The following is a 24,687-nucleotide window of genomic DNA, read 5'->3' as shown; positions in this document are numbered from 1 at the left end:
GTGGTGACATGCGTTCAGGTCCAGGGCCCACATGTACAAAGCCATCTTAGTGCAAAGACTTTATTAAGTCTTAGTTAAGGAACTATGATCATAGTGCAAACACCGAATTTTGAAAGTAAATAAAACTTTTCTGAAAAAATACGATCCAGCAAATTTGCCAGATCGTTTGAAATTACTTACATTGCAATAAATCTTTCCAAATACTTTTTGAAATATCTCCTTTCTGTTTTCTGACGGAAATCCCAAACATTAGGAAATAAAAAATGTTGACATGAAAATACAATTAGAAATACAAAATGAATATTTGGTTTAAGCTTACACTCTTTGCTTTTATATATTATAGAAATTAAAGATGTCTAAAAATGTAAATTTGCAATGCTGGTGCGCTGCAGTGACAATTACAAACTGAAATCTCCTTGAGAATACTTATGGACACTTGAAGCCTAACCCTGAACAAGTGGGACAGTATGGGCGTATGTGTCAACACGGCTATCAAGGCTATATCGTCGCTCTCGTTCAGGTCACTATTCTTTAGTTTGTTGGTGGAACTCAAACTTCAGAATCTTCACTTTCCAAGAGATTACTACTACTACTACTACAAATTGATAATCCTCAGTGTATAACCGGTCTCTCATGATGACGTTGGGCATCGCTAGGCTAGTAGGAGCATGCGTGATTCTCTCGCTAGGTAAGTACGCATGGCAGTCCATTCATGGAAGTTCCATTCTGATGTTAAACCATTGACAGAGAACCAAAGTGGTAAAAGTTCCACGGGAACGTTTTGCGACACACTAGTTGTAAACAACTACTCGTGAGATCAAATGTAGAGATTAAAATGAAAATATCTTTGGTAGGAAGACAAATAGTTACCTAGTTCTTAATGAATTTGTGTAAAGGTAAGGTTTTTAAAACAATAATATTACATCAGTATTACGGCGGATAACAGCATAAAGGAAGTCATTACAATTTATAGACGTAGGAATAATACCTTGCTGCAAGATAAATCGGTTTGCATGTTTCAGAGTGAAACACATAAGCTATTGTATACATGTAAACATTCGGATAAAATATCGACGGTCGAAACTTGTGTAACAGATCTTCATAACCGCTAGTAGCAGTACGTGAGTGAGTTCAAATCTCACATCGCACCAACAATATTGTAGCCATATCGCGACGTGAACAAGTTGAATACAGTTAAATGCCTGTCGACAAAGGGCAGTAAACAGTATGTTGAATATCACAGATAGTAGGTATAAAACAAACAAATTCAATATTAAAAATATTACTTACTCAGAATATTATCTAATAGAAATTAAAACTCGGCTATAGACCACTAGCGACCCTTCCAGGGGATCATGGGGCTTCGTTAGGTCTGCTTCATACATATACATGATTCCCAGGAGGTTTTACGTCATCACTATGGCCACCAGTGGCTGTATGCAAAGCTAACCAAGGTTAACAAATAAACTATAATCGAGTAATTAAAATGCTAGTTGATGCTACATGCTTCAGTTAAGATTGGACTCGCGTGCCACTTCAGGGAGACAATAATTGTATGGTGCTTTAACCCCTGATTGGCACCGCCATCAGTAATCTCAGTTGGTGATAACATGAAACTAATTTTAAAACAATTCAAACATTCAAAATGTATCAAACGTTTTTATTTTGTTAAAAAAAGCTTCAATTAAACGAGGATTGATATTTATAAAAAAGATTCTTTTAAAGAAGATGAATGATAATAGCTACGTTAGTAGCAGTGTTTGTAGCACCCATGTAGTTTATTGTCACGTACTTCATAATTATGTAACATGTCAGCACGGGGATCTATGACATTGATTAGATCTATTATTGTACTTTCATTATATATATCAAAAGGAGAACACGTGTGTAGGCCTTATTTTAAAAACAAACAAAATTATTAAACAATTTTTAATAGCCTGATATTTAACACCGCTTGCTGCAATTTTCCAGCCATATGCTGACAGTCTGTAAATAATCAGGATTGGGCCAGACAGTCCAGTGATTGACATAGCATTCGTTTGCGAATCGCCATTGTAACTTTGATCAAACAGTGACTTTTTATGCCAAGATCTCTTAACTACTCAGTCCAAATAATCCACCATGAGATATTTACCACGTGAATTATGTACACACTGTCTCCAAACAGAAAGATATGACACATCAGAGGAAATTATGCTTGACATGAAGTGGCGCTACTTCTGAACACAAGCACAGCTTTGACATGTTAGCGAATATACTGGAAACATGTCATAAGCCATATATTACAAACATGCATGTAGTCGTTAAACTTGTTAGGTGCGGTTTTAAACAGCAAACATAGAAAAACACAATATACCACCTTCACACTGTTGTATATGATCAGATTATTCATTTTGGTATTCGGGCAACAATGAAATTATAGTAACAAATATCAACGGTTGGAGTATATTTATCAGAGTAAGTTAGGAATGGATAAGTAACATTTCAATGTTGAAGAACGTTTGAATGTATATCTTTACACGGACACACGAATACAAAACGATTTTCATTTTTGACCTCTAGACTTAAATAATGGACACACGATGCCTTTTCCGTAGTGTTAGACGGTAAAAATGGCATTCCAAAATCCATCCCAACACTGAAGTAGACGCGTCCTTAAACGATGGCTACCATCATGGAAGATGTAACGGAAAGGCAATAGCCACAGAAGAGAACAGGAGGTATAGAGAGAGTTCGGAGAGCTTATGACGAGACGCAGAATCGGATCGGTCATATTGGCTCTGTCTGTCACTGGCTGTATGAGGTCAGAGTCTGATAGAATGTTTGACCAATTAAACAAATATATTGTGATATGTAACTAATGCCAGAGCCTTTATAAACATAACTTTAAATAACACCAGCAGAGTAGGGCATGCTTTTGTGTTGACCATGGCTTGGACAAGCATATCCTGTCGTGTATTGATGTTTTAGTTTGAGAGACTGGAAGTACACTTAACTGAGCATAGAACCTGGTGTTGATCTTTGTATCAATGGGCGTCTGGACATGAATGTGATGTTGACAGTTAAGAATCATGGTCGTTCGACCCCTCAGACCTTGATTTAGCGACCCTCGACGGACCAGGCGAGTGTAGCGCCATTGCTTACACCTACCGACGTCCACGTTGAACGGCAATAAGTTTCGGTTACTGTTGTAGGGTCATCTGACACGCTGAACGCAGTTACGACAGAACCATTTCTTCTTCCTGTATCTTAAACAACGTTTTTCAAAGTATGCATTCTTCATATTTCTGTTGATATAAACTGTTCAAGTGTTAAAGATACAGAGAATATAAGTCTGTTTCTTAAAATAACCCATATCTGCCCACAGAGTTTCATTTACAAAACAAACTTTTAAACCAACACCTAGAGATCCCAATACAACACACAATCAATATGAATATAGGGTTTTCTTTTTATGAGTAGCCCACGTTTTCCTACTAATTGTATATAAACTGACTAACATATCATAACGCCGATAAGGATATGTATCTGCTGGCATATCATAAACGTAAACCAGTACCTGACACATCTGCATGGATACTGTAACGACTACAAACTGTGACAATTGTTGCCTTTGAAAACTACTCCTTTCAGAATTTAGCATGGGGCCGCTCAGGTATAAGCTGTATAACATACTAGCATTTACCTGAAAATGAGACATTCTCAACAAGGCATTTTGAGAAATATTGTGAAACTTATAACTTAACTGTTTTTTTGTATGATAGATACAGATCACTATTTTTTACTGGTTATGTCTGTACAACGTTTGGCCAACATAATGTATTTGAAAACAATATACGAAAATGACTACAATATATGGACACTGTCACAGATACATTACCGTGCTTATATTTCTCATATCTTCCCAGTGTACCAGTGCAATTTCAGTTTCATCTCTGTTAACGAACACCATTTTATAACACATTTTAAACCAGACATCTAATTGTCTCTGTCATTTAAGAATGTAATCAGCAAAAATGCACAAATCATCGGCATACAAAAGTAAAAACATTCCGTCATATCCTGATGCCCAAAGATTCCTCTGCCTCCGAACTGCTTCATATCATTCTCTTCTTGATTTATGAAGAATGAAATCAATAGCGACAATTGATAAGAACATATACTTAAGTTTAGGATAATCTTAAAAAGATTCATTAGATGATGACTTAAAATATTGCTACCATACTATAGTGAGTGAGTGAGTTTAGTTTTACGCCGCACTCAGCAATATTCCAACTATATGGCGGCGGTCTGTAAATAATCGAGTCTGAACCAGACAATCCAGTGATCAACAGCATGAACATCGATCTGCGCAATTGGGAACGGATGACATGTGTCAACCAAGTCAGCGAGCCTGACCACCCGATCCCGTTAGTCGCCTCTTACGACAAGCATAGTCGCCTTTTGTGACAGCTAACATACTATAACATCTCAGGCATAGTGCCATCTAGACCAGTTGCTTTATGACATATGAGAGCATTTATAGCATGAACAACTTCATCAAATGTTCATGTCAATATCCTTACACACACCACATTTAGTATATTCTGCAAGATTAGCAATAATAGTTTTACAAATTGAAACACATTCAGCGTCAGTAGCAGTGTTGGAGATATTTAATCAGTAGATGTAAACAATTTAATCAACCTTGAATAGTGTCACATACCAAAGTAATCACATCAGGAGAATATGTTTTTAGAACTTTATTCCTCCCCTTGAGATATAATTAAACCCCAAAGACTATACAAAACTAAATTAATTCTAAATAGACTAATGCAAATAAATACACCAAACTCACAAAAAGTGAAGGAACCCTATCGATCATTTCATGAATGCCCGTTAGCAGAAGAGTACCATACATACAACAAAGGTTAATAAGCAGTTTTCCAAATTCTTTAACATAATCTGTCCCTTCACTTCATATCTTCCTACAACAAATTACTAGGTTAACTCATGCCACTTAAACATGAAATATTATCATTATCTTCGTTTCTTATTGTACAGTCAATTACAGCACCAGTGCGAGCACTGAAATCCCCGACCAATGAAATCTGGACATCTTAAAACTGTCTATATAACTCATGCAAACGATGCTGTATCTTTTCAATGACTTGGTATACACGACTATCTGGCAGTATAGACATATTCTCCGGATGAACATACACAGATCCTTACTCTGTCATCAACACTGAAGTTCAACAATTCCAAATCAAATTGTCATAAGACAGTTGGTAAAATAACATAACTATCACCACAACCTTAACTCCATTATTAATTTGTTACGGTGCTTCTCATACATATACGCTGTTGTAGGTAGTGGGGAAAACATTGCTCTCCACAAACAAACATGGATGAGTAGTACCAGGAGAGTACAATATTCCGGAAGAGCGGTAGATGGAGTGAGTGACGCATATAACGAGTCATTAACAATCCACACCTCGTTGCGTGAGCCTAATGCTTGGTGGAAGGTTGATCTCGAGACGGTGGTACAGTCTCCATTGATCATCATCTACTTCAGATCTGACTGTAAGTAATGTTTTGTTTAATATACATACTGATTACTATGATACAAATAAGTTTCAATTGGCTTTTGTCAACCGTGGACCAGTTTATATATGTACGATACGATGTGTATTGTGATTTCAGGCCACTTGTATAGCAATGCACTTTCTCAATGTGAAGCACAGTGGTTCTGAGTATGTGGGTTCCCGAATTGAGAAAGACATGTTTACACAAGGAAGATATATTATTAATCATGTTCCTTGTTGTGATAATTTAGCATTTTCCAATGAAACCAACACTGAGAATTGGTTCGGAGATTTTATGATGAAGGTTTCAGGGGAATGGTTTCTGATCTGATTTATTTTCAGACAAAGTCCGCCGTAATGGGTTGCAATTTTATTGCTCTGTTACAAGTTCTCTTGCTCCAAAAAACGGAAGTCTGTTTTACACGGTCAGGGGACGTAGAGACGGTCGAGATATTGCTGATATTCTAAACGTTACCTGTTACGAAAGCTTTCGCTTCCTTACTATTTACACTGAGACAGCCAATGATAACGGTGTTGGACTTTGCGGAAGTAGAAGTTTGGAATACTTATCAATCACAGAGCCCATTCACAGGAGATGACGATGATGATACGCACTCAGATTATGATAAAATACAAACATTGAGTAAGTAAACAACACTATTTCGCATTTTATACTTCTTCGTGTTTGTGAATGGAATCCTGAGTGCTGCATGAGTTACACTCTTGATGTTTGTATTATTTCAAAGTAGTATGCTGCAGATCAACGGAAGTTAAGGTACAAAACGGTCACATGGACATTGTCAGACGATGGTAAATATTGTGTGAAGTTTACTGAGAAAACAGTTCGTGAATCTGGGACTTCTTCACAATCACTGTATGCTAAAGTGTGCTAATGTTTGAGAACATTTTGAACATTTCCAAACAGTATGCTGCAGACCAACGGAAGTATCTCCGTTAACCAATTAGGACAATATCATATACATAAATTCCAACGTTTTTGGAGACGAAGGTACATGTCATCTGATGTTTACTGAGAAAACAATTTTGGTCTCGTCTTGTGAAATTCGGGGCTAAGGCATTCAGAATGATCCTTGAAGAACCGGTTAGAATTGGTCATCAGCAACCCATGAGAGGCGACTAAGGGGCATCGTGTGAATTGGTTGATACATGTTAACGTATTGCAAGTGTATAGACCGATGCTCATGCTGTTGATCGCTGGATTATCTGGTCCAGATTCGATTATTTACAGACTGCCTCCATGTGTAATATGAATACCCTTAATACCAAATGTGTAATACCCTTGCCATCTTGTATGCAAGAAATACATAATCCGAGTGTGTGCAGTCTCAGGTAGTGGCCTAAACGTTGCTCTGCATAAGCGAACATCCATGAGTAGTACCAGGAGAGTCCAATATTCCGTGCGAGCTGTTGACGGACACACTGATGGTACTGACGAGTCATTCACAATCCACACCAAGGAGAACGAACCCACTGCTTGGTGGAAGGTCGACCTCAACGTGGAGGTACATTCTCCCATGATTAGGATCTTCTTCAGATTTGACTGTAAGTAATAGTTCTCGAAGAATCAAACACAACGGATGCCTGTGTGGTCACATTTGCAGCTCTCATAATACCTTAAAACGTTTGAACTAAATATTTGTTAAATTAAATGGGATTTGAAAAGTTGCTGAGGAACAATATAGACAAGATACATTTGTGGATGACAACTTTTATTTCTAAACCGTTACAATCTGTCAATATGTATCCTTCTACCGTGGGCAATCTTGCACTGGTATAAAGTGTTTATCCCAGATGTTACATCACAATAGAAGCATAAAAGAATAAAATACATTTGTCATCTATATCCTTCAACCGTTGGCAATCTATAAGGGTTTATCCCAGATGTTGCATCACAATAGAAGCATCAAATAATAGGAAAAGTCGATTCTGTCATCTATTCCGGCAATATCACTTCGACAACATACACCAGAGATGGCCTTCACACTGTACAAATGTGGGTACTCGAACTTAGTTCTGCGTCTAAAGGTTTAACCATTAGCCTACCCCACCGCCCTCTTTCATAAAAAAAGACCTGTGACGATCCGGGTTAGAACTGATCTTCAGCAACCCATGCTTGTCGTAAGTGGCGACTTACGGGGTCGGGTGGTAAGGGAGACACATGTCATTGTATCCCATTTGCGTAGACCGATGCCCATGATGTTGATCACTGGATTGTCTGGTCCAGACTCGATTGTTTACAGACCGCTGTCATATAGCTGGAATATTGCTGAGTGTTTCGTTAAACAAAAAAACAACAACAATCATTCATAAAAGTATCTTGCTTTTACATTTGATCTGATTGCATGCTACATAATGAAAACATTATGAATCTTTTATAAGCATGTTATTTGTAGCGCAAATACTGCACCTATTTACTAGACTCACGACGGTGTAATGGCATACAGTTCTACACATCACGGACGGATTCCTCTAACCCCAAGGAAGGGGATCTTTGCTACACTGTTACAGGACGTGCCGACTGTAGGGACATAGCGGACATACTGTATGTGAACTGTTCTGGAGTCTGGCGCTACTTGACTATCTATACCGAAACAGATAACGACGGAGATGGAGCTGTACTAGACTTTGCAGAAGTAGAAGTGTGGAGTAAGTATGTTCAGATAGCCTTTCACTTTACCTTCCGTGGAGCTCCCTGAGGAAGCATTAATGTATTATACATTCCAACTGAATGATTCACACTACGAAAAAGTATATTTCATTTACATGTGTTTGCCTAAGTTTAGTATCTCCAAATACAGAAACAACAGAATAACGAAAGAATTATTTTAATGACAACACCCAATATCAGTAATTACTTTTGCTATAATCCGCCACTGAAGCCATTTTCAGTTCACGTCAGCAAGAAATGGTCAACAGTTTTCCAGACAACACAGATCTTATGAAATAGCATAAACAGCATTAACAGCTATTGGAACCTTATTTATGCATAAGTTTGATTTAGGATTGTTTCCAGAAGGAGCTGTTGAATATTTGAAAGAAAAGATTGGTTGGTTGGTTTGTTGTTTATTTCAGCTATATGGCGGCGGTCTGTACTCGAATCTGGACCATTTGAAAATGCCAAGTCTTTAATGCAAGATAGTGTTCTCAGGAGACTTAGGTTTACCCAAAGATATGTCTTTATTTCACCATGTTATGTGTTGCTAGCTGCAAGTTATATGAACATGTTAGACAGTTTATGGCTGAAGCAGCGTCATGCCTATAAAGCTGCAAAGAGTCGTCATGATGTTTCAAACGTTGAGTTCACTTATGGAGTATGTTTACTGCTGCATTTAGTTCCAAAACCAACGCTTACGACAGTAACCCCAGGGTGTGCGGAAGGAGTGTGGTATGGACCCGACTGTAGGAAGTTATGTACTGCACGTCACTGCAAGATAAAGTCCAGTTGTGATGTGACACAAGGCGCGTGTGACGGTGGATGCAATCCTGGGTGGCGTGAAGCTGACTGCACACAGGGTAAAACTATTTGATTACCTCCTTGATACAGTGAAATACAAGAAAATATAACGTGATTATGCTACATGAAAATAAACACAGAGGAGTACAAAAGTGTATAATTCACAGTACTCTTTGTAAACTTGTGTAAAATGGGAAACCTGTTTGTTACGTTCCTTCGAAAATTTGGGAAATCATTAAGTGTATTTCACCTGTAACACAGTGCATTTACCTGTGACACAATGTACCTGTAACACAATGTACTGTAAGTTGTCTAGCAGGGTTGTGCAGGTAATACACATATTTTGAACTGTTAGCGTTATCTCAAGTAAGTACAGTGTCACAGCAATAGGTACTATAATAACGAGTACGTGACGTTACTTACGCATGTTTCTTTGCGCAACAGAGACACCTTTAGGCGTCAGACAACACATACTTACATATCTGTCATATTGGAAGGGACTTTCGCGACCATTGGGGCGACTAGATACATCTGTACGTTCTCTGATGTTAAACATTATATTTACATTGGGAAACTAAACATATTCACATATTGTATGAGATGCCCAGTTTGCCCAGCTGGTGCCTATGGTGTGGATTGCAACAACGCCTGTGGTAGATGTGGTAACACCAGCTTGTGTCACCACGAGACCGGCAGTTGTCCAGATGGATGCGAGGCAGGATGGCATCTGGATCTGTGCAAGGAAGGTGGGTTAAGATGACGCACAACGCACACTCTTGTTTTAAACTGCAAAGATAGTTTTGTTGTTAAAACCGAACTTGTCAGTAAAGGCGATATCAACGTTTAGGTCATCTCATTGCATTGCAGAAATGGATTTAGCGGACCTCGTTGTCAAAGCGTCACGTAGAATACACCGTGACGTTAATCATTGTAATATTGTCTGCAGTTTGGCTGGTTGAATCGTCAATAATTATTATTGAAATATTACAAATTATACAGCCCAAGTTGAGACTTACCAAATGTATTCGTCGGTTTAAAAATATATTTATCCATTGTACATAACGAACGAGAGTTTTGTCAAAGAAAACTAACTACTCTCAGTTCCATGTATCAATCGGGAACTTGCAGAAGCAAAACGAGGATGTGAAATGATTAAATTATTGTTGCTATGCAGTCAAGTTGTTCCTATATATATTCATACTGTCAGTGAAACAGTGTTTCATATTTAGCTTGTCCTAACGGGAAGTACGGGTTGAACTGTGCGGCACAATGCGGTCACTGTAACGGGAGCTGTGACGTTGTGGACGGGAGATGTCTCCAGGGATGCAGTCATGGATACAGAGGTCCTCGCTGTCTCCGTGTTATAGGTAGAATATACAACACTTATGTTTAACAGTGTAACATTTATCTTAGTCAGGTCTGCTTGGCGATCCATCACAAGGGATAAGTATTTTAATATCAAAACATTGAAGGATCTTTTTACTGTAAAATCACATTTAATCGTTTTAGTTTTAAAAGAAAAAAGAGCTGTCAGATATATTTTGATAACAGTTGCGTAAATAGAAATGTCTTTAAATGTCTTGTAATTGGTAGTTTAAATGAACAACTGAGTTGATTTAGCTCTACCGAGTTTATCTGTTGTTTTAAGAAATCGCTAAACCTTAGTACAATCGCCAGCGGCTGAAGGGTGGGTGTAAACCTTGCTAACACAAAACGTTTATAAAACGTTTTCTAGTGGTTTCTCAGGGAAATGTTTCATGACTACGTTTTTATAATGTTTCTAAAACGTTTTTTAAACGTTATTTTAAAACGTTATGAAAACGTTCCGAGTAACGTTATTAAAACGTTATCAAGAAACAAAATCCAAACTTCTACACACCAACGTTTTAGAAACGTTCTTGAAGCATTGGCGAGGGATTTCCTAAAGTTTGATTGAAACCAAATCACAACCTGGTAAAATCGTTATTGAAACATTTTGAGGTGAACATTTCCTGATAACTATGTCTCTGTTCACTGCAGGAATGCATATTAACTTGTAAATAATGGTTATGCAAGTACACCTGCACATAAATATTTGTGAGAATTATACGTTTTGAAAACTGTTCTGAACATTCTGCTAACTGTAATAATATGTCATGTGTCTCATTACAATCACTGATTTTTGTACTTATACTGTTAACTTTAGATCCAACATTATATTGTAATCACCCGTTTACTGCTGTGCCTTCTCTGCGTGAACAACTTGCTATCTCTTGTATCTCGGTGTCAGCTCTCAGGAATTTTCCAAGATACTTCATAAATCAGGTCAGAGCAGGAACCCGCGCATTCAAAATCGGACTCTGTACATAGCAGGCGGGAAGACGACAGCTTTATCAAAAGAGGTATGTGTATTCATATAATTGTTCTAAAACGTAAATTTGTACAGTCAAATTGGTACATCATCAATTAGAATTTCACTTAAAATTCTATATCTTGCCTTGTGAACGTTCATTCTTTTTGGTAACAGTAAGTATTCCCATGATGTTTTCTCAACATATGTGTGATATATATAACTTGTGACATAAATCATTGTGACGATTAGCATAAACTTAATCCTAGTGTTAGAATGAGTGTTTTTGTTTACTATATGAGCATCAATGTTCACAAGATCAAAATTAATAGTACAAGCACATGAGAAAACCTGTTTTTTATGTTTGTAGAGTGGTACGTTAATACTAAATGCACATTCATATCCAAACTATGTTACAGTATGTCTGCGTTTGCAAATAATATGATGTAGAGTCATGGTAATATCAATTAAATTGCAAACAAACGTCGACTATTAACTTAACTATGATGTTACCATTCATTAGATGACCAAAATGTAGACCTGTTTTCAAATGTAGGAATTTTCCCTGTTTCCACTGTCCCGTATCCAATCTGCCAACACAGATTTAGTCACGTGGCGCTCTTGCTTATCTGCGATGTACAGGAAATCAGGGGATAATATTACATTCGAATCGGCGACTCCAGTTCGTTATTTTATAGCGTAAACAATACGTCACTTCCTTAACAACCAGACTATGATTCCTCACAACAAATGCAGCCCCTCATAAGTAAATATATTATGCGACTTTTAAACAAGAAATGAAGATGTGTCATGAAGGAATACTTTTAAATAAACGTTTATCCTGCCATTGAAAGGCAACTAATCATTTATAACTTGGGTCAACTGTAAGAAATACAGAATATTCAGTCCCGTAAAACTATTGCGTGTGACAACTTTCTTCTGTAAATGACGCCCGTATTTTGGGAAAGTATTATACAATATAACCAGATGAAATCAGTTGCACAATTTGACAAATTGGTTACTAATAAATTCCCATTGTATATGATTAATGGTCTAGATTGATTGATCTGTACTTATTTTGTAAGTTTTCGATAAACACTGGTGCGAATTTGTATTCTTCAACATAGTTTCATGACACAGAGACATTATTTAGCAGTAATTTAGCATCATCAAGAGTGAAGAGACAGTAAATATTTATAGAATTTCTACGGGTTTTTTTCAGGAGCCAACAAAGACGCAAGAAGAACCCGATGAGAAAGATGACTGATTATTTTCCAAATGTATTGATGAAATGAAGTATTCTTTAAAACACATAATTGTTTTGTTTTTTCATTTTTGCTGAAAAATAACGGATATCATGATTAACAAATTTATTTAAGTGTATGTATTTATTGGACGGGATTGAAAACACTTAGTGTTGGTAAACTAGCCTTGCAACGATATCAGAAGATGATATCGTTTCTGATATCTCTACAATCGCAAGAAGGTTCAACCCAAACGTTTCTGAAACGTTTTGGTAACCCCATGGAGAAACGTTTTCAAAACGATTTCAGAAGGTTTCTAATGTTTCTCGCAAACGTTTCGTCAAAACGTTTTTAAAACGTAAAAGAAAATCCACAAAATTTGGTTTTAAAAACGTTTTTTTGAACGATACGGAAACGTTTCCAAAACGTCTTCAAAACGTTTCTGTGTTAGCTGGGAATCCAGCTAGGGTCCATGCAAGTAGCAAAGACACTGTAAGTCCCCATGATCCCTAAAATGGTGACCTACCTTCAGTTGTTATTCAGCTCGTTTTTATTTTGTCTTGTCCAGATTGAAATCCAATTTTAGAGGTAAATGCTCGTTTTAATTCTTGTTTCTGTGATATTCTAGTTGTTTTTCTGTCCTTCGTCGACAGGTTTTAGTCACGATATGGCTGAAATGCTGCCGATGTGACTATGAACTTTAATTCTCTCTCTCTTCTTGGCGACATAAGAGACAAATCTAAATGACAGTGCCACTTGAAAGTTGTCACTAACAACATTATGATTGAATCATTGGAAGAGCCAATCTGATTTACATTTTCAGAATCAAAAACAGAAACTTCCCAACACCAACAAAACGACCCATTCGTTTACAAAGATTACCGGTCTAGGTGTTCTCGTTGGTGGGCTTGTCGGAGTGGCGCTGACACTAATCTTAGCGGTTGCGGTGTATCTGTGTTTACATTGTAGACCATGCAGGTAGGTGTGCAATAAAGTGATGACTATTCATATAAACATAAACATGAATGTGCGAATTAAAATATATTGAATGTGGCATTAACATTTGTTTGTTCTGTTTAACACGCAGGCTGTATTGGAATCACAGGTCTGTGAAGGAAGAGGAGACTAAAGACACACAGAAATCGCTGACCAAAGACACAGGAAAATCGCTGACAATAAACAAGAGAATCGAGACCTGTGTCTAGAACATTATGAATGCATTTACTGACATGCATTAGGACTGCGATAATCCTCCAGGAACTGACGAAATGTTTTAAAATGACAAACCATACATTCTATGATGAGGAATAACTATATCTCCGCCCGGTGATCGATAACAGTATAATCAGAGTGTATTCCGTCACCTATGTTTTGTGTCTGTGAATGCTTCATTTAGATAGTCTGTTTTCTCTGACTGGAACCCCTTAGTGCCACTTATTCTTTTGACTTACGTTGGTGCATGCACTTCATTGTAAGGCACAGTGCCAGTTTTATACCATGGCAAGGGAGATCCAGCGATGTTCAGGCCAGCACAAGATAACTAAGGGAAGTGTTTCAAATCCTATACCCTTCCTATTAACTGTGTGTTTTAATGTTTTGTTATAATATATGGGTACTATGATGGATGAAGCGTTTGCTCGTGACGAGGACACGGGTTCGATTCCGTTCTCTTGCTTTAAACTCTCACATGGGTTACGATACATTTGAGCATCGCATTGCTATCAACCGCGTTGTAATGTCAACTGTTGAATTGCCAATCGTATTTTATTGTGTTTCCCTTAAAGGACACGGGCCCAGTGCACTATATTTTATCACTTAAAGTACAGACCTCTATCGTCTTACCGATCCCGAGTCATTGTGATTATCTAGACAATGTACAGAAATCCGATTCTTAATACAGATAGCAACTTGAAGTGTAATAAGTAACTAATCATTGTATATTTAAATACCAATTACTCAGACGAATAATTGTATTTTACAGGAAACACTATCTAAATGGACAAAAGTTATGGATACAATGGTTGAAAATCTAGCAGCAGTGTTTGCATACCATATATAATAAACATCTGTAAGATTTCAAAAGCTTTGTGAAATATTAAACAGGCAACCTTGATGGATGTTATGTTTGTATTTACTGTAAAAAATAAACGTTCTTTCCTTGTCAAACAAAAGACATAATGGATACAAAAATAAGATTTTATTCAAGTTAATGTGCTGACACAGTTTGACATGTTAACAGATAGTAACATAAACGTTTAAGCAGCTATACGTACCTGTACACATCATCAACTAATGACTATATCACCTGACAGGATAATTGGGAGAGGGGATGCTCATGTCCCCATCCGTGATGCGCATCCAAGATTTATATAACTGATGTTTAACTAATACGATGTAAAGACAAGCATTCAGTGTGTCCATGCATCGCGTACAAATACGATGTCCATACCTGACATCTGGCAGTCCATAGACGTACGATGTAATTGCACAAATGCAGAATTTCTTCTCTTACAAATCAGTGATCAGCAACATTTACAACATATTGAATGTCATATGACAAAAGCTTCACATTTTGATGTTGGTTTACTTTCAAATATATTTTTATGACTTCATGTTGATGAAGTGTTCAGGTACGAAAATTATAGACGTTGGGTGAGAGGACAAGTTAAAAGCTTTGGCTGATATACATAACAAAGGTACGCCACAAGCTGCTTCTAAAGCTCTATCTTTAATGGATGGTCGTTTTGGTTAACTGTCAAAGCATATACTTTATGACTTCACGTTGACGAGGTGCAGGAACAAGACATAATGGGTGCGACAACTATATAGTTCATTTCACGTTTGTGGCACTAGTTCGAATCCATGTAAAATTCTGTTCGACCAGTACTAATCTATGTGCAATTGTGTTGAAGTGGAACGATTCTAAGTGATATTCTCCGGATGAAGTGTGGAACTAATACCAATCAATGTGAATTATCTGGAACCAGTGCCAATCTATGTGGAATGTTGTGCAACTAGTCCGATTCTATGTGGAAGTCTGTGGAACGTGTGCTTATCGATGTGAAATTCTGTGGAACTAGCAGTACAAATCAATGTGAAATTCTGTGGAACAACAATAAATTCTGTGGAACAAATCAATGTGAAATTCTGTGGAACTAGAAATTCTGTGGAACAAATCAATGTGAAATTCTGTGGAACTAGTACAAATCAATGTGAAATTCTGTTCTGTGGAATTACTCAATGTGGAACAAATCAATGTACAAATTCTGTGAATAATGTAGAACAAGTACAAATCAATGTGAAATTCTGTGGAACAAGTACAAATCAATGTGAAATTCTGTGGAACAAGTACAAAATCAATGTGAAATTCTGTGAAACAAGTACAAATCAATGTGAAATTCTGTAGAACAAGTACAAATCAATGTGAAATTCTGTGGAACTAGTACAAATCAGTGTGAAATTCTGTGGAACTAGTACAAATCAATGTGAAATTCTGTGGAACAAGTACAAATCAATGTGAAATTCTGTGGAACTAAGTACAAATCAATGTGAAATTCTGTGGAACTAGTACAAATCAATGTGAAATTCTGTGGAACAAGTACAAATCAATGTGAAATTCTGTGGAACAAGTACAAATCAATGTGAAATTCTGTGGAACAAGTACAAATCAATGTGAAATTCAAGTACAAATGTGTGAAATTCTGTGACAAGTACAAATCAATGTGAAATTCTGTGGAACAAGTACAAATCAATGTGAAATTCTGTTGAACTAGTACAAATCAATGTGAAATTCTGTTGAACTAGTGCGAATCTAGATTTCACACAGAAAGAGTGAGTAAGTGAGTGTGTTAATATTTAACGTCACATCGGCAATATCTCAGCCATATCGTGACGAGAACATATTTGACATTGAAATAGAATATATGTATATGATAAAAACCTGTCTACGAAGGACAGTAAAAGAACTAGAATATCACAATTACAACTAAAACTAGTGTGGAAAGTTAAAACTAATAGCACTATTTGGACAATACAATATAAAAACTGGCTATAGATCGCCAACAACTGAAGGTAGATTACCAAATTAGGGACACAAAGAAAGAGAAACAAGCTAGTTCACTTAAAATATACCCATACAGGGAATTTCAAAATCAATCATGTATATCACTGATACGTCACATATGTAAATGTCCTCTACACGTCTACCATGATAAATCAGTTTCAGAATAATCATTTAAAACTACTAAACGTGATAACGGAAAGACCGTAATGTCCATATATGAAAATATAACGACGTCCGTACTGATTTGATTTGGGGGTAAATAGTGTCACCTTCACCGCATGATTGGTGGTATATCATGTAGTGCAACAACACAAATTATAAATATTATACTTTGGTGCATATTAACAACGTAAAGTTATGGTATCAAAATTATATTATTATTATATACACAACAATACTGCTTATGGGCGTTACAGGCAATATAGAGAATAATGTTCAATACATATGTTGCTGTTGCCACAGGTACATGTAAGTGGGTTTTCGATGTAATCAAGACATTCAACATGTCTCAACCGATTGTTCCTGAATTGAAAAAGATGCTTATGGTTCAATAACAAGGGTCGTCAAAGAATCGATTGCTCGTAGAATCGGTATTTATGTTTGAGGCAAGACTGGTAATTCATTCCTACGATTCATTTCAAGGCATTGTCACTGCATAATAAGGAAAGTGTTCACTAATAGATATATATTGGTGTCGCTGTTATGGGACTGAATGTGGTAATATGTTCGTTCTTTTCGTAGGTGTGATGTGGTCCGTGGGGACTGTCTGGTGTTGAGTTCAGATGTTGGCATAGGTATTTGAAGGATCTGTTCTCAGAATACACTGCAGGGCAAAGTCATGAAACATCTGCACATCATCCTGGAGAAAAAAAAACAAAAAACCAGGATATTAAAAGGAGTTTGATCTCTAAGACAGCTTACGCGTTTTCTCGATGGAAATGATTCATATCGGATCAGTGATGGTTTTGATGGCCATAGATAACATCACATCCCTCTACGATTGGAGGCAATGTCAAAGGCTATATCGCATTACGCCATAAATACCCATAGTGTCGTACAATCTATCAACATTAGTTATGGCAAGGATACACAAATCACTGTCAAAACATTTGGAACAGTCTTGGTCATAGAAAATCTAATATTAATTTCTGTTTTCGAAAGACAGTTATGTAAATGGCACCCAAAATTCTGAATCTGTTCTTTTGTCTACTTGTTTGTGGAGCGCTGGTAAAGTCTAGTGGTTAAAGTGATTTCGTGGCAAGCCAAAGACCCGGGTTCGTTTCCCCACATGGTTACAATGTGTGATGCCCATTTCTGGTGTCACCCGCCTTGATATTGCTAAAAGACGGCGTAAACTAAAACCTCACTTACTCACTCTGTTTGTTTGTTTGGTTCAAAATGGTTTGAATAAAGCATGTAAGGTTATTCGATAGTACCGTTCATTTAATAAATATGACTGATATTACCAACGCTATGTCATCGTCAGAGATACTGGTTGTTATATGTTGTCCTCATTATATTTGCAGATATTTAATAGAAAGAACGTTGAAAGACTCGAAAAAAAACCCAAATATTGGAAAGAATGGCAAGGGAGAATAATTTTTGAAATATGTTAGATGTGATTTAGATCATATTATATTGTGACTGATGATCTTGGGTAAATAGAACTATATTGTCCCTACCTCGTTGAACTGAAGGTCACGGCAACATCTGAGGATTGTTCTCACATGGCCGATGACGTCAACACAAGTGTCCTCACGAATACCGGAGAGAATATTCCCCATAATGCAGAAAGAGACGGCAAGCTTTCTGTCGTTTTCGCTGCAATATCATAATTTCAATAAATTAGTTATTAGCTTTTAGATACAATTCCTTCATCACAAAAGTTGCTTTCAAATAAAGTGACAATTTTACCTGTGAAGAACAACAACTGGGTGAGTTTGTTTTGATATTTCTTGCAGTTGGGGATGATTCAACAAATAGGATGTCACAATTTCTGTAGTCAAGTGTGCATTAACTCTGATCATCTTCACCTGGCGAGGCCTGTCTGTCTGTGTACACAAATATTTATCTATTATTGGCCTTTCATGAATGCAGTAATACTACTACTAATAATAATGACCTCAGCCTCATGGTGTCTGCCATGTAATATATTGAATGAGATATTTTTAAAAAAAACCAACAAAACAACTAACTAAGCCAAACCAAACCAAACTAAGTATTAAATTAGCAAAGGCCAGTTCTCTTATCCTTAATGTTATATCTTCTTTCATTAGTTTGTCATACTTGGTTATTACGAAATTATGTTAGCTTTCACGAGTATTAATAATGTACCTGATGGTTTATTACCTTGGTGGCTAAGTGCAAGTTGTTCATGGTAAGGTCTGTTGATAGGCTGGTTTCACTCGTGGTTGTCACGGTAATCTCACCATGTGTCTTTGACCTTCCCTCTGCTTGGACTAAACCCATCTTGAATAGAAAATGTTCAAAACTGTAATAGGATGAAACATGTATACAAATGAATCAATATTCAAATAAGTTATGCTGTCTTTATTCCCACCTGATACAGATCATAGCTACAGATTTACAACAACTTCAGCCATGATACAATATAGCATGGCAGCTAAAGGTAGTTATCAAGAACTACTTCAGTGAAATATATCATCAGAATGAAAGACATGTTACTGTTGTGTAATTCTGATCATTCAATGTAGAACATTCTTCAGATATTTCACATTCTTCAATTTACATACATTTGGCGTGACGACGATGATGTTGTGGACGTTGTTCTCTTCTACCAGTTTCCACAACAATTTTACCAATCCCGGGGGAGGTGCAGTGGCTTGCAGGTACCCCTTTAGACGGGTCAGGGACTGAAAAGATGGATATATGTTGATGGAAGAAATCATATGTTACAAGTATGCCTGTTTTACTCCCACCATCTCAAACGTTCATGTACATTCAGATAAAAGTGAAGTGCAATTTCGTGCATCCGCATGTGTTGAGTTCAAGACGGAATAATAAGGTTCAAGAATAAGAATGTTTCATTATTTTCTGTCTTACAAATTTAGAAATGTGTCTTGAAACGTGTTGGTAATATGAGTTTAAAGATCCTCTGATATACTGCTACCGCATGTTGTCCACCTACCGGTCCTACACGGACAATGAACTCAGGATTACCATCCACCCACATTCTGTGTCGGTCGGGAGGATCTGTAAAGTATTAACATGGTAAGAATACCAGTCGGCGTATCATCTCCTACAGATCCAGGTCAAGAGAATACGGCGGATCTTCATTTTAATAATGATACAATCATATCCTGTGTTAATTTAGGGACAGCCCGGTAGATTATGGGGTAGAAGTTATCTGTAGACTAACTTCAGGTATGGGGCTTGATTCAATGGAAGGCACTATTTTCATTTGCCATACACAGTGTTAACATTCATGGGTTCAAATCCATGGATTTGGACTCCAAATAAAAATAGAGAGGACCAGATAGTCCCTTGTTATGGCTGACTTGCAACAGACAACAGAACCCTAACATTTGAATTTAACGTAAGATGAGCTTTCAATGATTTTTATAACTTTGGAAGTTGAGTGACAGCATGTGTAAACCTACCTCCTCGCACCTCTGACATCAGCATCTGTGAACACAGATATGTATACTACACATGCAGTCGAATAAACTTCGATATAATGGATGTTTCAATTCAAAACTAATTTTAGAAATATCATTGAAGTAAAGTAAGAAAGGTATATACACCATTCCGGTATTATACAAATGTGCGGCATGCTCGACACCATTGAGACACTACCATGACCAGAAGTATACAATGGGTATCGAAATGCAGTTTCCAGACGGTTTATTACTATAATTAAGAAATAATAATTCATGATGGTTACATGACGATGGGTCTTTGAATAAACATATTTTGTCTCTTCATGTCATTTGTTTCTAACTGAAGTTATTTTCAATATAATGAACAGTAAAACAAACTGACACGAGTTTATCAACATCGCATTGCGTGGAAGCTTTTCTCAATTTGAGTTTTGGAGAGGGTAATTCTGAAAAGTAATAAGGTTACGAAGATACCATTTGAATCTTTTCAGGGGCGGTGGGGTAGCCTAGTTGTTTAAGTGTTTGCTCGTCACGCCAAAGACTCGGGTTCGATCCCCTACATGGTACAATGTGGAAAGCCCCCGCCGTCATATTGCAGGAATATTGCTTAAAGCGGCGTAGAAGCATACTTACTCACCCAACACCTCCCCTTTAAATATTTTCAACACTGACCTCTGATAATTGACTTAAAGTCTTGCCGTCCACGGTGGTGTCCATGCCGCTGCTGCTGTAGCTGTTCGTGTAGTTGGAGACGTCCATGCTGGTACTGCCATATGTCGTCATCTCCAGAAGGCAGAGGAAGACACACTCATATTGTGCCTGTTATTGAGATAAACCAAATAATCAAGGGATGACAAGTTCCTTCGTCGTAAAATAGCAGAGTATGTCGAATCATGCTTTCCTATTTAGAGAATAATGGAGAACATATAACCCTTCGCAAAATATATAATTTCAACAAATGTTATCCTCCGTGTGCGTCTTTCCATCAGCAGAAAAAAAGCAGAATGTTCAAGAACTGAGAGTTTTATTTTACCACACTACTTTGCCTCGTCATGACAAATATAACTGATAACTTTCTGAAAGTGTTTGACAAATTACGTCCACCTACCGGAGTCTGTATCATGTTCTTCCTCTGACCCCTCATGGCTGACACATACCCCAGGACATCCACCACCCCCTCCCCTCGGGCCTGGTCTATCAGGGAGTCAATGGCGATGTATGTGCCTGTACGTCCAATACCGGCACTGAAAGTGTTCAGAGGGATGCAACAGTCGGTCATTACTTTCTCAGAATCCTTGATTGTGTGTAGCATCACGTCGTTTACCTGTGTTATGCTGAATTATTGCAGTTAAAACTAGCAAAATTATGGAATAGTTTCCAATGAAATCTATCCATAAACGTCCGTCCCAAAGTATTTTCCAGAGAAGTATTATGTTATCATGATCCAAACCCATGAAGCCCAATATGTGCGTACATACGCTAAGAACTCATATTCACATATCTAACGAACGGCCAAGATGGAAACTTCAGTATGAAGACTACCTGTCTTAACAACAGCCGTCGAACAGTAATCCGAGTGCCTGTGCGACTAAAGATTGTCGTACCTGCAGTGGACAAGCAGCGGTCCATCTGTTTCTGCAGCTGTCCGCCGGACCAACCATATATAGTTGACCAGGGCGAGGGTGTCAGGAACACCGTGGTCGGGCCAGGATGTGAAGTGGAACTGGATGACTGACCGACACTCTCCAGTCTGTAACACCAAATGGTTATATCTTCTTCTTTGCAACAAACAAAATATCAAACACAGGATGCAATTGCTCAAATCCTTTATTGATTTAAATGAATGCGAAAACAAAGACAAAATCGTTTTATAATCATAAGACGTCTTTGCTAAAGCGGAGTTCATTGTTTAATTCAGGCCAAATCATAAGTCACCGTCTATAGATCCCTTTCAGTAATTGATGAAAAGTGGAAACAAGTAATCCTTGGCATCTCAAGTGTTCTATTAAATAACATATAGTCCTGGGCAAAACAGAACTGAGTCTGGCATAATTTTGTCACTGTGGTGTCAAAGTTGGAAATGTCCTCATCATAACAAATTGGTCTGAAATCATCGAAAATAGAACAGGATCTATTGCATAAATATGATTATCAACAACTTGTGTTGCAGGAATATTGGTTCATATAAAATGGATAGTTGAACGCATGCAGTGGAATCGACTTGTCAGCACTCACTGTGGACGTGACTTTCAGGTGTCTCGTTGTAAAGTTCGCACGGGTCTGTGTTTCCTCAACCATTATTTTCAAACCACCAGTTTCCATTACGTTATCTGTCGGCCAGTATCGTTCACATTTCACCTAAAATGAGAATCCATTGAAATTACCATCGATGTTAACATACTATGCTTTGTTGGTTTGCCTTGGCCAAATTTGGAATGGAATGGAACACAACATGAAATCTTACCCTACTTTCCTCCACGAGACCAGTCAACATGACCACATGGCTGCAGGAATGTTCCCAGATCATCCGCCAGAAGTCTCCTACGGTCTTCTTGTTGGGTGCTACATACATGAAATTATCAAAGCAAAGAAAGACATATTAATTTGGTTGGCAAATAATGACACACTTTAGAACCACGATTCCTAAATCCATTCCAATGATAAACATTAAACGGTTACACAACTGGGTGTTTCTTAATGCTATTATTACAATTCATTAATCAGCTCTGTGCCAGCTTATACTATGAATATACTGCGAAACTAACTGTGAAATCAACACAAAACAACGTCAGCTTAAATGCACAAACAACCCACCCTGAGATGCTATATATGTCTTTCCCTGGTTGTAGCTCTGAAAAAAACAAACAGGGAAGTCGTATAGGTAAAACCTTTATAGCCATCCGATTTAATCACATCACGCAGATGTATTGCGCACATCGTGCATGTTCCTCAGTAAGGGAAATCTGTTAGTCTGCAAGTCCTTTCTGTAAGATGGTCTTGATGTAGTGCATCCACAGACAACCCTTTCAGTTGATTGTCTCATTTTTGTTTTATTAGGATTAATGTGCTTCCAAATACTGTATACATCATTTAGTGTTAGGATAGGAAGATATGAGTAAACTACAGACGTGCATGAAGCTTGCGTTGATGTAGTCAGACCCGGGGACGTCGGGGAGGGGCGTTAGGCGGACTCTGTTGTGGTCGTCTGAAATTTGGACTCAAGCTGCATTATCTGTTGTTACCTACATCGTCTATCAAAGTTTAACCCTAGTCTTACAGCGTTCAATTACATTCATTTATCTCAGTTTACTCACAGGGGTAGTAGCCTCTGAACTTGTTCTTGCCACTGTTCTCGGGTTTCTGGGAGTCTTGATACGGCGCCGTAAACCCAGTTGGAAGTCTCTGTAAGGACAATATGACAAACAGTATGATAATATGACAATGCGACAAAACTTTAGGAGATAAAATACATTGTAACATTGTAATCCTGAAGCATTACTTTTCGTGTTAAGAGATAATTTGAACAACACTTGGACAAACGGAATATGCCATGCATTGTGCTGAAAATATACAATTGTCATGTGAAAGTCTGGATAATTCTCACGTGAAAGTCTGATAATTCACTCTGAACAACAAATGAAAAAAAATGGATGCATTGTAGTGACAAGTGGACAATTCTCACGTGATATTCTTTCTCAAATCCATCTTTTCTCCCCTTCAGTGTTGCCACCGTTGCAGCTAGTTCCGACACAGCGACGTCTCTTACGGCGTCATCGGCGCCTGCGTTGTAGTAACAACTGTCAGGAGATTGAACTTCTTCCTCAACGTCTTCTTCCTCCTGATCTTTAGAATCCTGCTTCTTACCTGCTGGGGCCTGTGTGGCAGGTTTGGGCTTTATTGCTGGCTTCTGATTAACTGCCGCGCTCTCATCTAGAGTGACGTTTTCATAAATGCTGTTCTCTACAGGTATGAAAATGTACTGTCATTATCACTTGACCCAGTTAATTCCAGTGGATTTCGGGAATGTCAATTGTTCATCCATAAAATTCACGTGGTGTTACACCTTTGTGAACTATCCCATTGGCCAATAAAGTGAGATGGATTTTACACCGTTTAAGTAATAATAGTTAAATGATAGCAAGGAGGCCCCAGGCATTTTAATATGTGCATATGTACATCTGAAATATTTACCTTTTGTTTTTTTATGTGCCCTGCCATATATACATCTTGTCTGTCTCAAAGACTCTGTTGAAATATTTACATATGCTTACTCCCGAAAACTACAACAGCACTATTTAGCACCTGCAGTACATTCAGTAACAATCCTTCATTATAATGAACTTTATCTATACAGTAATTGATGAAAAAATGTTGGGACGAAAATGTTTG

At 37.5% G+C, this 24,687-nt stretch overlaps 2 protein-coding genes and 2 long non-coding RNA genes across 4 annotated transcripts; 3 read left to right on the top strand and 1 right to left on the bottom strand.

Moving 5' to 3' along the window:
• The first annotated feature begins 450 nt into the window (after positions 1-450).
• On the top strand, positions 451-6,699 carry LOC124261804. Its single transcript, XR_006894431.1, has 3 exons — positions 451-688; positions 5,353-5,565; positions 5,910-6,699. It is a non-coding gene; the product is annotated as an uncharacterized LOC124261804 (long non-coding RNA).
• A 256-nt stretch (positions 6,700-6,955) lies between these two features.
• Positions 6,956-14,799, top strand: LOC124261769 (multiple epidermal growth factor-like domains protein 10). The gene is made up of 7 exons (XM_046696128.1): positions 6,956-7,130; positions 8,922-9,101; positions 9,651-9,788; positions 10,272-10,409; positions 11,347-11,423; positions 13,439-13,593; positions 13,703-14,799. The coding sequence occupies exons 1-7, from the start codon at positions 6,956-6,958 to the stop codon at positions 13,818-13,820; spliced, it is 981 nt and encodes a 326-aa protein (XP_046552084.1). The 3' UTR covers positions 13,821-14,799.
• Positions 14,800-15,948: 1,149 nt separating this feature from the next.
• Positions 15,949-16,447, top strand: LOC124261796. Its single transcript, XR_006894429.1, has 2 exons — positions 15,949-16,151; positions 16,327-16,447. It is a non-coding gene; the product is annotated as an uncharacterized LOC124261796 (long non-coding RNA).
• Positions 16,448-16,931: 484 nt separating this feature from the next.
• Positions 16,932-24,524, bottom strand: LOC124261854 (receptor-type tyrosine-protein phosphatase alpha-like). Its single transcript, XM_046696227.1, has 17 exons — positions 24,509-24,524; positions 23,981-24,258; positions 23,613-23,700; positions 23,427-23,503; positions 23,113-23,149; positions 22,763-22,860; positions 22,534-22,656; positions 21,903-22,048; positions 21,407-21,542; positions 20,971-21,117; positions 20,299-20,323; positions 19,827-19,891; positions 19,432-19,551; positions 19,028-19,147; positions 18,593-18,729; positions 18,361-18,499; positions 16,932-17,537 (listed from the first exon to the last, which is right to left on the bottom strand). Exons 1-17 carry the CDS (start codon positions 24,522-24,524, stop codon positions 17,457-17,459), a joined length of 1,833 nt encoding a protein of 610 aa, XP_046552183.1. The 3' UTR covers positions 16,932-17,456.
• Between the last annotated feature and the right edge of the window lie 163 nt (positions 24,525-24,687).

This window comes from Haliotis rubra, unplaced genomic scaffold (genome assembly GCF_003918875.1).
Source record: "Haliotis rubra isolate DU_JTF1 unplaced genomic scaffold, ASM391887v1 Scf1198, whole genome shotgun sequence".
Classification (NCBI taxonomy): domain Eukaryota; kingdom Metazoa; phylum Mollusca; class Gastropoda; order Lepetellida; family Haliotidae; genus Haliotis; species Haliotis rubra.
The sequence above is the reverse complement of the archived record's forward strand: the minus strand, read 5'-3'. Positions and strand labels throughout refer to the sequence as shown.

Coding starts and splice junctions, on each gene's coding strand:
- LOC124261854 (XM_046696227.1), bottom strand. Junction 22,861..23,112: donor GACATATATAGCATCTCAGG/GTGGGTTGTTTG, acceptor TCATGTATGTAG/CACCCAACAAGAAGACCGTA. Junction 18,730..19,027: donor ACTTGCACTTAGCCACCAAG/GTAATAAACCAT, acceptor TTGTGTACACAG/ACAGACAGGCCTCGCCAGGT.
- LOC124261769 (XM_046696128.1), top strand. CDS start 6,956: ATGAGTAGTACCAGGAGAGTCCAATATTCCGTGCGAGCTGTTGACGGA. Junction 7,131..8,921: donor GATCTTCTTCAGATTTGACT/GTAAGTAATAGT, acceptor TGCTGCATTTAG/TTCCAAAACCAACGCTTACG. Junction 9,789..10,271: donor TCTGGATCTGTGCAAGGAAG/GTGGGTTAAGAT, acceptor TTTCATATTTAG/CTTGTCCTAACGGGAAGTAC.